Raw genomic sequence first — 15,710 nt, forward strand, 5'->3', positions numbered from 1 at the left:
ACTTTTTTTTTTTTCCAAACTTTGCACGAGTTTAAGGGCCAATTGAGATCTTTGAAAAGTGGACAAAAAAGGATTGTATATTGGATATAAAGTTCATTACCAATTTAAATATATAATTAATTTTTTATCTGGTTAGAATAAAATAAGGGGCTATTAAATTGGACGGAGGGAGAAAAATATTTTAGAGTAGACCTAAAAGATCCTGATTTTGAATGAAAGTTAAATAATTGGATTAAGCATGGTGACATAACTCAAACAGGATAGCTATTTAATTTCTTCTTGATTTTTTCGAAGGTTATTGGAAATTCTTTTAAAACTAGTGGGGTGTTTCCACTCACCAAAAAGCTGTTGACAACTTTTTTGTTGTCTTTATTTAAAAAAAAAATTGTATTTGTTAGTTTTTCGATTTTTATTTTTTCGATTCCTCTCGTTGAGGCGAATTAATGATATATAAAAGTTTGGCGCGAAAATAACAAATACGAATTTTTTTGGAAGAAGTACGAAACAAAAAAGTTGTTATCCACAACTTTTTTTATCAGTGGAGACTCCTCCTTAGCGAACGATTCAGATCAATAATGTGGGCCCCACAAAGCTTGTTCTAACGTCTGAAGCGTAGATGGCAAGTATACGAAATTAATTCTACCGTGTAATAATAATTCGTGGAGAAAGAAAGGTCGGGGGGTTTCTCAAAAAAGGAAGTACCATTGCAGGGAGATTTTGGTAATTTCGGCGTGATACCATGCCCAAGAAAGGCGAGGACTGCGGCATCTGGTGGTGTGATTGGGGGAAAGTGAGGGCACTGCTTCACTGCTGCTGTCTCTAGCCTATGGGGGGTTCCCATTCGTTGTGTGATTGTGTCCAATTCCATTCACACACGTCACTATTTTGCAGGTTGCCTTTTTTCCCGGGTGTTCAATGTTATGTTTTGTTTTTGAAATTTTTTTTGAAAAATAGTAGGAGTAAGTGGAAAGAGATAAAGAAATAAATGTTGGAAGTAGGGGAAATCTAAAGAAAATTTTTTGAAAATTTTTTTTGAATTGTAAAGAGAACAAAACACAAATCAGCTTAATCTCTTACCCGGTCTGGTTAAAATACAGGTTATTCACAAGGAGTTTCTTTCGGACTCGGGGGCTCTGCTGCCGCCATGGGTACAGTAGCCCCTACCCAGCCCTTAAAACAGCAACGTTTGCTTTAAAAAAGAATACTAACCATCAATTTGCAATTCTATAGAACAGAAACGTGATTATAAGAGCCCTAGAGACAAAATTTGATTATGTCTCTTTAGAATAATATGATTAGAATAATAAGATTTTCACACCCGTTCAAACGGAATAAAAATTGAAGAACTTAATTTTTTAACTATATTTTTTAATATATAAATGGTCTCAAAAAATTAATTGCTCAAATTTTCACTCCGTTTAAATCGGTTCAAATATCTTGTTAATATGATCAGAATAACAAGATTTTTGCACCAATTCAAACAGAGTGAAAATTTTCACACTTAATTTTTTTAGACTGTTTATATATTAAAAACTATAGTTAAACAATTAAGTGCTTTAATTTTTAATCCGTTTGAACGGATGTGAAGATCTTACTATTCTGATCATATTATTCTAAAGAAACATAATCAAATTTTGTCTCTAAATCACATTTCTGCTCTATAGAATTGCAAATTGATGGTAAGGATTTTTTTTTTCAAATATTCTACAACCACACCCAAAATCACACACTCAAATACACACTCTTTCACAAAACACAAGGGTCCCAGTTTAGTATGTGTGGGACCCTTATGTTTTGTGAGTGTGTAATTGGATATGTAATTTTGAATGTGGTTGTAGCATCTTTTTTTTTTTTTTAACCAAACATTGCCGTTTTAGTGGCTAGGTAGGAACTACTGTCCCCATGGGGCAGCAGAGGCCCCGGGTCAGTTAATTTCTACCCAAAATTCGAATACTGATCAATTGTTTTTTCCGAGAATGCCATTTTCCCTTTGCTATGAAAAAAACAAGCTATCGCCTACACTTGAAGACACTGGACGGGCAGTAAAATTAGTAGATTGACATACTAAATTAGAATTTAGATTGACATACTAAATTAAAATTATCTATCTCAAGATAAATATCTTATGAGGTCATCTTAATCAAAATTCAATCTGACATATTTTCTAGATTGGTTTACATTCTCATCAAGCTTTAAATAGTAATCGATTCTGATGTATCAAAGTGGATCCGAACAAATTCTACCATAACACTCTTAGCTAAACTCTCCGGTCTTTAGAGATAATCTATTTCATTTTTTAAATCATAACGGTCATTCATTTTTGAAACATAACTTAATCATGTAACCATCAAGACCTGGTAGCTTGGATTTAAATTATTGAAGCGAACCGAGTGGACTTTTAACTGTTCAAAAATTTCTGCGGTCAATAAGACGCGCTCTATTTCTCTACAAATTCAATATTGCTAAAGCCGATCTAGTGAGTGTTTAGCGGTCCAACATTCCTTCCCGTTAGCAATCCACTCTTTGTCCTCTCATTTTTTTAAAATAAGGTTGTGCTCAAATATCCAATATTTTGTCCACGGAACTCAACCCCATGGAATGGGAGGGTTGTAGTGCACCCGCAGCACTACATTGCGTAGTGTGGGTGATTCAACCGTCCATCTCACTGTGAACGTCTTAGATTTAATCCGAACGCTTACAAACCCTAGCTATCTATTGTTTGGATGAAAATTCGAGCCGTCCATTGCTCGTCCTTCGATTCAACAGACCTAATTTTTTCTTAGCACGGAATCCGTGAATGATGGTGACAAGTGACTACAAAATCATGGGAATACGGTACCGTTTATAGCCCAAAACTACTTGATTATTAACACCCCGTCGCTCCCTTGCTCCACCGAATCCAGATTTATTCCCCCTAACCCCTTCTTTTTTTTTGAAATGATTTTGCCACCCTATTTTTTTTATAATGTCCACACCTTGTAAGTGTATTTTTGCACTGAAAAATACACTTGCAGGGTGTGACATTATCAAAAAAGGGTATGGCAAAAACTATTTTTTTTTCTTGATTAAATACCCATTTTGATACTATTCTTTTGTACCATACGTAGTAGCAAATTAATGGCTCGAAAAACAAAATACTAGCTGCAATCAGTGCAAAAAATACACTTGCAGTGTGTGGCATTATAAAAAAAAAAAGGTGTGGCAAAAACTATATTTTTTTTTTCTTGATTAAATACCCATTTCGATACGATTCTTTTGTACTATACGTAGTAGCAAATTAATGGCTCGAAAAACAAAATACTAGCTGCAATCTTTCTGGTCTCCAACGGGAAAAAGAAAGTGGGAAGGAAAGAAAATAAAAGTGAAAAACTTTCCTTTTACCCAACGAAACAAAAGTGAGTGGAGGGCTGATAAATTTTTCTTCCTTCGAATGCCCTTCGTTCGATCTCTCAAGTCTCCCCCCTCCAACTTTTTTTGATTTGGGTTTTGCAAAGCCATACCAGAAGATTTAGTGGGTTGGTTTGATTTGGGTTTGGTTTCAATTTGACTTCGTTGCTTTTTCTAGTGATTGTATTTTAAGGAAAAGGTGTGTGTGTCTCTCTCTCTCTCTCTCTCTCTCTCTCTCTCTCTCTCTCTCTCTGTGTGTGTGGGTAATTTAGGTTTTGTGGTGCTGTTTTCTTATCTTGAGATTTGGTGGACTTGATGGTGGTTCTGGTTGTATTTTTGGTGTAAATCCCACGTAATCTTTTGTGGGTCTTTGGCCTCTTCTGATTTTTATTGTCGTTTATTGTTTAAAAAACAAAGTCTCATCTTTCTTTAAATTTGGGGACAGCTGGTGCATACTTAGTTTTAGTTCCATCCTTTCTGTATAATAGAAAGAGCATGTGTCTTAGAAGATTGTAATTTATTGACATTAGGGAACCCCTAATCTTCCTTTCTTTTTTCAATTTTACGTTTGGGCAAATTTGGTTGTATCCTTGCAGAATCGTCCCGTTTGGGGATTGTGATTGTTTGTTTATTTGTATCCGATTGCACGATTAGTTGTAGATTTTGAGCTGAGGGGTAGTGTTTTCCAACAAAAAGGAGCTGGTTTCCTTGTCAAAATCTTTGATTTTTGAGTCTTGGAGTGAAACCCATCAGTCTATTGTGGAGATCTGGGATTTGTTTCATCTCTTATGCCCCATGAGGACCTTTTTGCCCTCAGAGTCTTGTAAAGAAGCACAGCTCAATGCTTTAAATCCACAGTCATGGCTCCAAGTTGAAAGAGGGAAGCTTTTCAAATTCTCATCTCAGTCTCCTTCCTCCATGTAAGCTCTCCCTCTCAATATTTATTCAAAAGTATTGCAATTTTCCTACAATTCTCTACTGATCAAAATAGTTTAATCGAATTTTCGTTTTATTTGTAGAGAATCTTTTATCAAGGTACCTGAACCACCAGTTCTTCCATTCTTTAAACCTGTTGATTATGTAGAAGTTTTAGCCCAAATTCATGAGGAACTTGAGTCATGCTCCCCACAAGCAAGATCAAGTCTCTATCTATTGCAGTATCATGTCTTTAAGGGTCTTGGGGAAGCCAAGCTGATGCGAAGAAGCCTTCAATCAGCTTGGATGAAGTCAAGCACAACCTATGAGAAACTTATCTTTGGAGCATGGTTGAAGTATGAAAAGCAAGGTGAAGAACTCATCTCTGACCTGCTTTTGTCTTGTGGTAAATGTGCTAAAGAATTCGGGCCAATAGATATTGCCTCTGAGTTCCCTTCTAATCTACATGTGAGCTCCATTGGAGTTGCTGGGACAAACGTGAATCAGATTTTGAGAATCGTCACTTTTTGGATTGGAGATGAGAAAATAGAATGCGATAGGCAGAAGATCGCGGGCTTATCAGAGCCATTTAATTCCATGCTTTACGGGTGTTTCACAGAGTCTCTTCGCAAGGACATAGACTTGTCTAGGAACAACATTTCCCCATCGGGTATGAAGGTCGTCCGTGAGTTCAGCTCAACAGGTAGTTTAAATGAAGTTCCCCCAAAGCTTTTATTAGAAGTCTTAGTTTTTGCCAATAAATTTTGCTGTGAAAGGCTCAAGGATGCGTGTGACCGGAAACTTGCTTCTTTGGTTTCCTCCAGACAAGATGCACTAGAACTACTGGAATACTCTCTTGAAGAGAATGCCCCAGTTCTTGCTGCATCATGTTTGCAAGTGTTTCTGCACGATCTTCCTGATTGTCTAAACGATGATCAGGTGGTTCAACTACTATGCAATGCTAATATGCAACATAGATCAATCATGGTTGGCCAGTCATCATTTTCACTCTACTGTTTGTTAAGTGAAGTATCCATGAACTTGGATCCTCGGTCGGATAAAACAGCTCTATTCTTGGAAAGACTGTTAGAATGTGCTGAAACTAATCGGCAGAGAATGGTGGTGTATCAGCAGTTGGGATGTGTGAGACTCATGAGGAAAGAATATGATGAAGCTGAAAAGCTCTTTGAGGCTGCTTTAAATGCGGGTCATGTTTATTCAGTCGTTGGTTTGGCAAGACTTGGTCACATCAGGGGCCATAAACTTTGGTCTTATGAGAAACTCAGCTCTGCCATTTCCTCTGTGAACCCACTTGGGTGGATGTATCAAGAGAGGTCACTGTACTGTGAAGGAGAAAAGAGGCGGGGAGACCTTGAGAAAGCAACTGAATTGGACCCCACACTTACTTATCCTTACATGTATCGGGCTGCATCCTTCATGAAGATGCAAAATATCCAAGATGCCCTTGCTGAAGTCAATAGGGTTCTCGGGTTCAAACTAGCATTAGAATGCTTGGAACTCCGATTTTGTTTCTATCTAGCTCTTGAGGATTATGAAGCAGCCCTTTCTGATGTTCAGGCCATCCTTACGCTTTCGCCAGAGTACAGGCTGTTCGAGGGTAAGGTTGCAGCTTTTCAACTTCGCACTCTAGTTCGTGAGCATGTGGAGAATTGGACAACAGCAGATTGTTGGCTACAACTCTATGATAGGTGGTCTTCAGTTGATGATATTGGATCCCTGTCTGTAATTTACCAGATGCTTGAATCCGATGCGGCGAAGGGAGTTCTATATTTCAGACAGTCTTTGCTTCTCCTTAGGTATGTACTGATTGTTCTCATAATACTTTGAAGCTTTTTTACAGGGTTCACAATCTTGCTTGAACTTTTCATTGCGTGTTTAGTGGCATGTGGAAAATTTGCAAGTCATTCTTGGTTGGTCGAAATTTGAATATGTATATCATAACGTTCCACAAATGCAGTGAATTCTAAACTATGTTAAAGTTCTAATTTATTTTGTTTAACTGCTTATTCTCTTTCTTCTATGATAAGTTTGATAAGTTCAGACTCTGCTTTGGATGCCTTCCTTTTTTTAACTAGAGATTTTGTAACCTATACACTATTCTACTTAGCTGTAGAATGTTTCGTTTGCAACTATTGGGGTTTTTTTCATGCTTTTAACAAACCAAACCGAGCCTTATGTTTCAATCATTTTCCTTCATTGAGCTCTGTCAAGGGCCACTTTTTCATGCTTATGAACACGTTTATATATGCACCATCAATATTTGGCTCAAGAATTCTGCTATTTAAATTAACCCTTCGTTCTCTCTACTTCTTACACACATGCTGAAACCAATTACATAGATCTGGTATTCTGGCGATTTCCATGTCAGAACCCCATATCCATGCAGTTGCCGGTGGTAATAGGTAATCTCCACCATCATGCAGTGCAACTCTGTATAAGGTTGTGTTTGTTAATGCCATCTTACCTTTTCTTAATCCATTGTCGGGTCCTGGATTGAATTTAACTGCAGATGATCCTTGTGTCTTGAGTTTGTTTTTCGGCTCTTGTTCCCTCAAAGTTCATTGTAGAAATCATTTAACTTGTTCCAAAACCAGAGTATTGTTTTCTTAAGCTCCTCCCCATCATAAGCTTTTTCTATTTGTCACTGATGTCACCTTTGGTTTTTTGAGGAACGTAGTCCTAAAGTTTGAAGATTTTAGATTTGTGGCGTTTGTTTACAATTCACTGGCAATGAAAAGGATTTTATTTTTTTTCCGTTCTGTATTATGATAATGGTGAGAAGACTGACTCAATTTTACTCTTGATCAGATTAAATTGTCCAGAAGCAGCCATGCGAAGTCTACAGTTGGCTCGCCAACATGCATCAAGTGAACATGAGCGTTTGGTTTATGAGGGATGGATCTTATATGATACAGGTCATTGTGAGGAAGGCCTACAGAAAGCAGAGGATTCTATTAGTCTTAAGAGATCTTTTGAAGCATACTTCCTGAAAGCCTATGCATTGGCGGACTCCAGCCAAGATCCATCTTGTTCTTCTACTGTTGTGTCACTTCTCGAAGATGCCTTGAAGTGCCCCTCGGATCGTCTTCGGAAGGGTCAGGTATGGTCTCTCTCCCTTGCCCTACTGTTCAACAAGGCTGTGACATGCTAGACAATGTAATTTTGTGCAATAGCCACCTAGAACACTTGGTAATAAGATGTCAATTCCCAGCAACTTAAGTAAACCCTTCATGAGCCCGACCTGACATGTGGCATTTAGGTTGATTAATTGTTCGCTGACGCCCATTAGCATATTTAGATACGTGATTGTGTAAATTGGCTCTTGAGGAATGGTGGTTCTAGTTAATAAGGACTGCAGAAGATGGGGTGAATAAAATTCTTACTAACACCCTTGAGTTGGTCCTTGGCGATGAAGTTATGGCGGGTTACTCTTTCTGTTTGCCTAAGCAACCCCTTCTTGTAAAGGGATATGGTTAACTGCTTGTGGGTGAATTAAATGAATATTTTAGACATAGTAGTTAAGAAGGTATCAAGTTGTTTATGGGAATGGTAAAGAAATCCGAAGAATGGTCCAGTAAGATGTTCCTTCTATCTAAATTACCTCCAAGATTTGGTGTTTTGGAATTGTCTACTAAACTAAAGATGTGACATATATCTTATTAAATGAATATTTTAGACATAGTAGTTAAGAAGGTATCAAGTTGTTTATGGGAATGGTAAAGAAATCCGAAGAATGGTCCAGTAAGATGTTCCTTCTATCTAAATTACCTCCAAGATTTGGTGTTTTGGAATTGTCTACTAAACTAAAGATGTGACATATATCTTAACATGTCTTAGATAGTGATATCATTCAGTGACCTTTTCGTTGCCGACGTGGAAAAATTCTTCTCCTGAGACATTGTTATTGTTCATGTAGCTCATGCCTCTTACAAGCCTAAACTTCTTGGTTTTCCTTCTGATTCTCGAATTTTCAGGCTCTCAACAATCTTGGAAGTGTTTACGTAGATTGTGGGAAACTAGACTTAGCAGCAGATTGCTACATCAATGCCCTTAAAATCCGTCACACACGAGCTCATCAGGGTCTTGCCCGGGTCCATTTCCTCAGAAACGAAAAGTGTGCTGCATACGAGGAAATGACTAAACTAATTGGGACGGCTCGGAACAATGCGTCCGCCTATGAGAAGAGGTCAGAGTACTGTGAACGTGAACTCACGAAGGCAGATCTAGAGATGGTCACTCGATTGGATCCCCTCCGTGTCTATCCCTACAGATATCGAGCTGCAGGTTAGATAGAAAATTTTCCGTACATTTGTTTTGCAAATTTATTTCTAGTTCTTGCATATTATTTTCTTGCATCTTTCAAACATGATGTATGCTATTGGTCGAACTAGTAGTGCATGGAATCTGTAGTCATGAATTTTACTCCTCGTTCTATCAACAGTTGTAAATCTGTTGTCGTAGTCTTTGTCAGTTTTCCAAATCACTTTTGAGGTTTGAGATTCAGGTCAATAAGTTGTCTTGCACTGTAAAAGGTACAGGAGTTTCAATACTTGTGAATCTAAAGTTGGTTGATTTTTCCTATTATCGAGGTCTGTAGTTTCTATTTCAAGTCCTCAACCTTTTGGGAGTTTTACACCTAGAAACTGTCTACTTGAGACTGGCCCTAAGGGAGTTTTCTTCGAGAGTGGTATCTCACCGATTGACATGAGAACCGATCGGATCCCTTGAAGGTGTTGGGTATAAGGTGGGTTCTCCGTTCTCGTAAGCAAGCAATGAAAAGCTTGAACGTTATGGATTCATCTAATTTCAGTGGGCCCTGTGTCTCTGAAATTACGTCCCTTACCTTTCTAGAAAATTGCGTAAACAAGCAAAAGATGGCTCGGATGTCAGTGGGTGGTTCTTCTTTTCTTCACCGTATTTATGCCATCCTCTTCATCCTATGGTGCAAAATTGCTTTCATATTTCTTGGTATTGAACTGGATTTTCGGTGGCATTTGGATAGTGTTGATGGACAACCACAAGCAGAAGGAAGCCATAGCAGAACTGTCGAGGGCGATTGCGTTCAAAGCGGACCTTCACCTTCTACACTTGCGGGCTGCGTTTCACGAGCACACGGGTGACGTTCTGGGTGCGTTGCGAGACTGTCGAGCTGCTCTCTCAGTTGATCCAAACCATCAGGAGATGCTGGAACTCCAAAGCCGCGTAAACAGTCATGAACCATGAACAGCCCCCCGCCAAAGAAAAAGGAAAAGAAGGGAAAATTCGAAGACGGGATAGTGTATTTATATGTTGTATCACTTGTGTATACTAGTGAAGCATGTCCATGTAACATCCATGTTTATCTCCTTTTTACTTTTCACAAATTTTGTAATATGTTTGAAAACAATTTTGTTTATGCAATTTAGTTAAATCTCGCATTATCCGAGTCTTTTGATAATTACTACTATTATCCAATTATGTTTGATCGTATCGTCGTTCGCTTGCCACCTCCCAAGTGAGAATCAAGTCCCATGTGATGATCTCTTTTGTGATTTCTCATAAGCAGTCGAGATACAGGATCCACGACGATCACGTTTAAAAGATGTCAAAAAGAAATCTGATAAATTTTAGTCTTTGTAAAAATATTTGAATCATGTTTTTATCTTTTTCAAGGGCGACATACACATTTAAGAGTTACAACCGGTTGGGTAGCAATAGGATTCTACATATCTATCTATACTCTACTTTTAAATGTACGAAGGTGTTTTCTATTTTCATTTTTCAAAATTATCCCTTCAAACCTCCCCAAATAACAAACCGACCTTTGATAACCGAAGCTACACAATTTTTCATTTTAAGTTCTTCTGACATCATGGACCGTTGCCGCCGTATGGCCCGTTGGTAAAAGTTGTGGCCTTTGGCATTTTGGTTTTGCCTTCCGAATCCCATCACCTGGCATAAGTTCCTGAGAAACGTCGAGTTGTACTTCCACAAGTCTTCCTCTTCCGCGATCCCACCTTCAGGCCTATGCCGTCGCAGCTGCCCTCGATCACCGCCAAAGGCCACAACTTTTACCAACTGCGAAAATCCTCTTTCTCTTCCTCGGCCTCATCGTACTTCCGTCGGTCACCACAAGCAGCCAAATCCTAGGCTTACAACAAAATCGTACAATGTAGCTACTATAACATTTTTACAGATCAGCACTATGACCAAAAAACTTATGATATGTAATGATGTTTTTGGGCCCCAGTACTGACATGTAAGGATATTGTAACTATATTGTTGTAAACCACAGTGCTAATGCATGTGTATTGTTTGGAATTAGGATAGTTGGAATTGTGCTATATACCTATTCCAAGACATGTTCGGTGAGTGTTTTGTAAAGAGAGATTTTAATTTTCCCTTTCTTTTTCACTACACAGAGAGAGAATTCTAGTTCAAAAAGGAAGTTTTCTGTTAGGAAAAGTCTATGAACACAATAACATAATCAGGAATATAAATAACATTGCGACGTGTCATATTTTTATTGGTTGTCGTGTAATAGCATTGCAGTCAAAGCCAATGCAAAATAGACACATCAGCATGTTGTGTACATTATTAGCTAAGTACAAGGTTATTTGTCAATAGCAAATCTCTTTCTTTTATACGAGACGATATATATATGTAAAATAAATCAGTCAGTTCGGTTTTTTTGGTACAACCTCACAAAGAGGCAATTTTGACGTGCGTCTACGGGTGGAGAATAAGAAAAGGCAAAAGGAAAAAATAATCCTGGTGCTACTTTTGTTACCCAAATATATTTGATAATATCCAAGATAAAAAAAAAATCGAATTTTGTTGTTTTATCTTGAAATTTTTTAAAAGTATTTGGTTAAAAGGAAAAGATTTATTTTGGTGTTTTATCTTAGATATTTTTAAAAATATTTGGATAAAAAGAAAAGATTTTGGATTTTTTAATTCTTTTTGTCGAGACGAATTAATAATTCACAAAAATTTATCGCAAAACGAATTTTTATTGAATAAGAACATATGCCCAAAAAGTCAAAAAAAGCAAAGGAAAACGAGGCCGTAGATATTTTCAGAATTCGGTTGTTTTCTACTTTATTTACTCATAATAGTAAATAAATTTTTCTGCTAACTAAATTAAAATTTAGTTTGGATTCGGTGATGCGACGATGGTTCCATCCTTATTAGGCTCCGTTCCGGAACTTTAAAAAAGTCCTTATTTTTTAAAAAGACAATTTCAAGTTAAAAAATTATGAGTTTATTGAAATCTAAAAATATATAATATGGATCTTGTTTGAAAGATCTCGATAAGATTTTTTATACGATGCCAAAAAAATTGAAATATTTTTTTTTATTTATATTATTTTTGAGTTTGAAAATATGAAATAAGCTATTTATTTTTTAAAAAAATTTTTGAAACGGAGCCTTAGTCATATAATTTTTCAAAACGGAGTATTCTTGCGCTCTCGAATCGCTCTGTACATAACTCTCAATCTTCTCACTCACGAATTTTAATTATTTTCTAAAGACGTTTTCTCACTCACTCTCGCAGTCCATCCCTCGCCCAAGTCATTGCATCCCTCGCCCAAGTCATTGCTACGTTTCCCTCGTCTTTTCTCAACTTCAGATTTGTTTTCTCCACCGCCAATCTCTCTCTCTCTCTCTCTCTCTCTCTCTCTATCTCTCTCTCTCTCTCGGGCTCTGATCTTTCCTTCGTCTTTTCTCAACTTCAGATTTGTTTTCTCCATCGCCAATCTCTCTCTCTCTCTCTCTCTCTCTCTCTCTCTCTCTCGGGCTCTGATCTTTCCTTCGTGATACACTGGTTAGACAAATGAGGTGAGACCATTGATTTTACTGAATGATTATTGCTTGAATATTCATTAGAGTTGCGAACTAATACCAAAGTGATATTCGTAAACAAATCCTGCGATTGATTTCAAGATCATCTGTATTGTATAGTTCAAGAACAATGACTGACGCTGATTTGTTCCGTTATTAGGTTAGAATTCCTACTTCAGTTCCAAGATGATACCACCATTAAGTAGGTTTGATTGTAAGGCTTCGTTCCAATCTATGCGGCAAATTCGCTAATGACTTTGTAGCTTCCATCTTACGCCTTGCAAACCCTCTTTTTGTCGCAAGATAGCGATTTCGTTACACCGTTAAATACATTAACCCTACTAATGCTAGTTCAGAACCCCTTCTAGAACACATTTGCTATTAACTATAAAGCCTTATCTTGCTTGTTTGATCGTAAGAAGTCTACAGTTATTTCCCCAATATTTTGTTCTTTCAATTTACCTTGTTCTTCAACTTTAACTTTGAGTGGTCTTCTTTCCCTTCAGGGGAGCAATTTGATGAGAAATCGATGACGAAAAGATTCGAGATTGTACTACTTGTAGCAGGACTATTTCTCTGTGCAATTTCATGTGCCGCCCCGGAGGTATCCGTATCATGTATGATGGCCTATGACGAAGGCAGTGCCCCTGCCGTCTTGGAGTCTCCAGAGTGTCCTCAATGGGGCCTTTCCTCTCGATCTCACAATGGAACGGGGAACTGCCAGTTTGCCACACTTCAGGGGCATAGGGACTATCAAGAGGATCACATCACGTGCAATCTTGAAATGAACATCCGTTTTCTTGGTACCATCAATCCCCCCCAATGTTCACTAGGGTTTAAACATAGTAAATATGGTTTTGAAATCTTTCATCAAATGTATTCTTGAAGCTGGTAACTCTTGAAGACTTACTATAGACAATTAGGTTGCTAATATTGACATATTGGTAGCACCATGAAGGAGTATTTGGTGTACTGAACTTTTGGGTATAACAGAAGAGGTTAATATTGTTGTGCTTTTCTGATTACAGGAAAAGACGGGCCTAAGGAGGTTTTCGTTGGTGTGGCAGCAGTATTTGATGGTCATGGTGGCAAAGAGGCTAGTGAGATGGCTTCAAAGAACTTTTTGGATTACTTTTTCTTGCATGTTGTGTTCAACGCATACAAGCAAGCATTATCTTCCAAAGGGCTTAACGCAGACAAAGCAGGGGATTTTTGTTCAAATCTTTTGAGGTTGACTCTCACACGGTTTAGAAACATTAGGTTTTATTAGGAGTTTTGATAATTTTTATTTTCAGATGTGATTCTGTTTTTAATCTAAGGCCGGTTTATATTATTAAGATTTCCGGTATTTATAGATGTCAGTCGAGTGTTTTTATTTTTGAATGAGATGTCGATGGTATACTTGCATTTGCTTGTTTAGCTTGAACAACATTACTCAGATCTTAACTTTTCTTGTATGTTTCAAATCTTCTTTAAACTTATGCAATTTATTTCTGCCATGTTGTCATAGTCCAGATGAAGTTATACCTGTATCTGGTGAAGCAGCGATGCATGATATCCTGAAGAAAGCCTTGTTGAGTACATTCCATGATATTGATACAGAGTTCTCACGGGTAAGTACCACTCTTTAGAGATTGTTTCAAAACCAGCATTTTTCATAATCTTTTGGTGATCATCCTATGTTTCCAGGAAGCTTTCGATCACGGATATGTTTCTGGATCCACTGGCACTGTTGTTCTCTTGGTAGATAGTCAGATGTTAGTTGCTAGCGTTGGTGATTCAAAAGCACTACTATGCTCAGCGAAAACTAAGAATGCTTTGGGGAATGAAGGTCTGATTCTTCCCGTCTTATCATGTCGCTCTTTGGTTGGATACAAGTTCACTGGGCACTGCTAGATTGAAAAACTACACTTCTTTTCTGTAGTTCACATTAACTAAGTAACATGCATACAAGTGAATTGGAATTCTTGCAAGTTTAATTTTGTGAATCGCCAATAACAGGCATTCCAAGTATGGTGCTTGAAGTGGAAGAGCTGACAAGAGATCATCATCCGGACAGAGATGATGAGAGAGCCCGAATAGAAGCTGCTGGTGGGTTCGTACGCTCATGGGGTGTGCCGCGTGTCAATGGTATATTAGCGGTGTCTCGAGCTATTGGTGATGTTTACTTAAAAAGGTTAGTTTTCTGAATCTGAAGTTAGCTTAGTCTGCTCCTCCTTGTTAGTGATGTGAATCGCTTAGTTGTCAAATATTTTTCATTTGCTCTGTGTGAACTTAAAGACAAGGATGAGGCATTTCCTATCTTGATTTCTCCTCTCATTTACAGGTATGGCGTTAGTCCTGTGCCTGAAGTGATAGATTGGCGACATTTAACTGCCAACGATAGCTATTTGGTAGTAGCATCTGACGGCATCTTCGAAAGTTTGAGTCCACAGAACGTTTGTGATCTTTTACGGGATGCAGATGTCCAAGTCAATGAGATGTCAAAAAGCTCAGATTCATGCTCGTCCTCTTCGTCATTGGCTGACTGCATTGTCAAAGAAGCGTACAAGAAGGGCAGTGGGGACAACTTGTCAGCTATTGTAATTCCACTGAAGTTTACCGGTCTTTCCTAAGAACATCTGTGGACAGAAAGGATTGTGGAGGATCAACCATTTTTAGCTGTTGAATAGCAACTGCAACTGATCGATATTCGTCAAGTTTATACCTAACAGAGCATATTTTTCTTTTGCTCTAGAATTCATTTGAGGCAGGATTTTGCTAATTTTTGAAGGCTGATTTACCGTTTACGTACGGTACTTAAGTTTTTTGGTTCTTGTCAGTGCAGTGTAGAGAGATCAATTTCCTGCTGTATCTCTACAATTAGCGAGGGAAAGAAAGTTAACTTGTTCATTTTTGTGACTGATTTTTTTTCCTTGTCTTCTTCTCAGCCTTACAAAACAAACAAAAATCAGAAAGAATTGAGCTTTTTTTCTCCTTAATTTTTTCCGCTTTGCATTCTTTTGGTTCTTATTTGGTTAGAACGAAAGGAAAGGAAAGAAAGATGATGTTGTCAATCTGTAAAGCATGTTGCATTTGTAGTCATACGCATCATGTAATGGTGTACTCGGACCAGTGACATACTTCACTGCAAAGTGCCATCTTTGTAATGCCAGAAGCCCAAAAGATATCGAATCTACCCAAGTTTAGTCTCTCTCTTCTTCTTTTTTGTCAACTGTACTTGGTCTATTTTAATCACCCATATTGCGAACTATGAATTCTTGCTTAGTGAAAGTTGAAGGAAAAACGAGACTAAAAGGGTTAGTCTGATGGATGGGCACTCCAATGTTCTGAATACCGTACCGGCCTGGGTACCGGTTTTCCTACTGGTACGGTACGTACCGGTACCGGTCAGATACCGGGTACCGTTTCGGATTTACCGCAACTACAATATATATATAATAATTATATATAATCATAATTCAAAAAAATCCCTCATACTATGCAATTCATCATAAAATATCCATGTGTTTGCATCTTGTCCCACATTGCCTAGTTGCAAAACTCTTTTCCATCTTAAATGA

General features: G+C 37.8%; 2 protein-coding genes across 5 annotated transcripts; both read left to right on the forward strand.

Annotated features, from left to right (window-relative positions):
- Positions 1-3,219: 3,219 nt before the first annotated feature.
- On the forward strand, positions 3,220-9,743 carry LOC131312333 (ETO1-like protein 1). Its single transcript, XM_058340022.1, has 5 exons — positions 3,220-4,307; positions 4,407-6,119; positions 7,132-7,423; positions 8,298-8,607; positions 9,326-9,743. Exons 1-5 carry the CDS (start codon positions 4,183-4,185, stop codon positions 9,544-9,546), a joined length of 2,661 nt encoding a protein of 886 aa, XP_058196005.1. The 5' UTR covers positions 3,220-4,182; the 3' UTR covers positions 9,547-9,743.
- A 2,143-nt stretch (positions 9,744-11,886) lies between these two features.
- Positions 11,887-15,117, forward strand: LOC131313175 (probable protein phosphatase 2C 51). 4 transcript variants are annotated; one of them, XM_058341330.1, is made up of 8 exons: positions 11,887-11,956; positions 12,081-12,144; positions 12,654-12,950; positions 13,176-13,377; positions 13,658-13,760; positions 13,837-13,978; positions 14,149-14,323; positions 14,474-15,117. In XM_058341330.1, exons 3-8 carry the CDS (start codon positions 12,677-12,679, stop codon positions 14,760-14,762), a joined length of 1,185 nt encoding a protein of 394 aa, XP_058197313.1. In that variant the 5' UTR covers positions 11,887-11,956; positions 12,081-12,144; positions 12,654-12,676; the 3' UTR covers positions 14,763-15,117. The 4 variants fall into 4 exon arrangements, with proteins under 4 accessions (XP_058197313.1, XP_058197315.1, XP_058197314.1 ...); XM_058341332.1 differs by lacking the exon at positions 11,887-11,956 and having other exon boundaries at positions 12,036-12,144; XM_058341331.1 differs by lacking the exons at positions 11,887-11,956; positions 12,081-12,144 and adding an exon at positions 12,164-12,307.
- Positions 15,118-15,710: the final 593 nt, after the last annotated feature.

The sequence above is a fragment of the Rhododendron vialii genome, chromosome 13a (genome assembly GCF_030253575.1).
Source record: "Rhododendron vialii isolate Sample 1 chromosome 13a, ASM3025357v1".
NCBI classification, from domain to species: domain Eukaryota; kingdom Viridiplantae; phylum Streptophyta; class Magnoliopsida; order Ericales; family Ericaceae; genus Rhododendron; species Rhododendron vialii.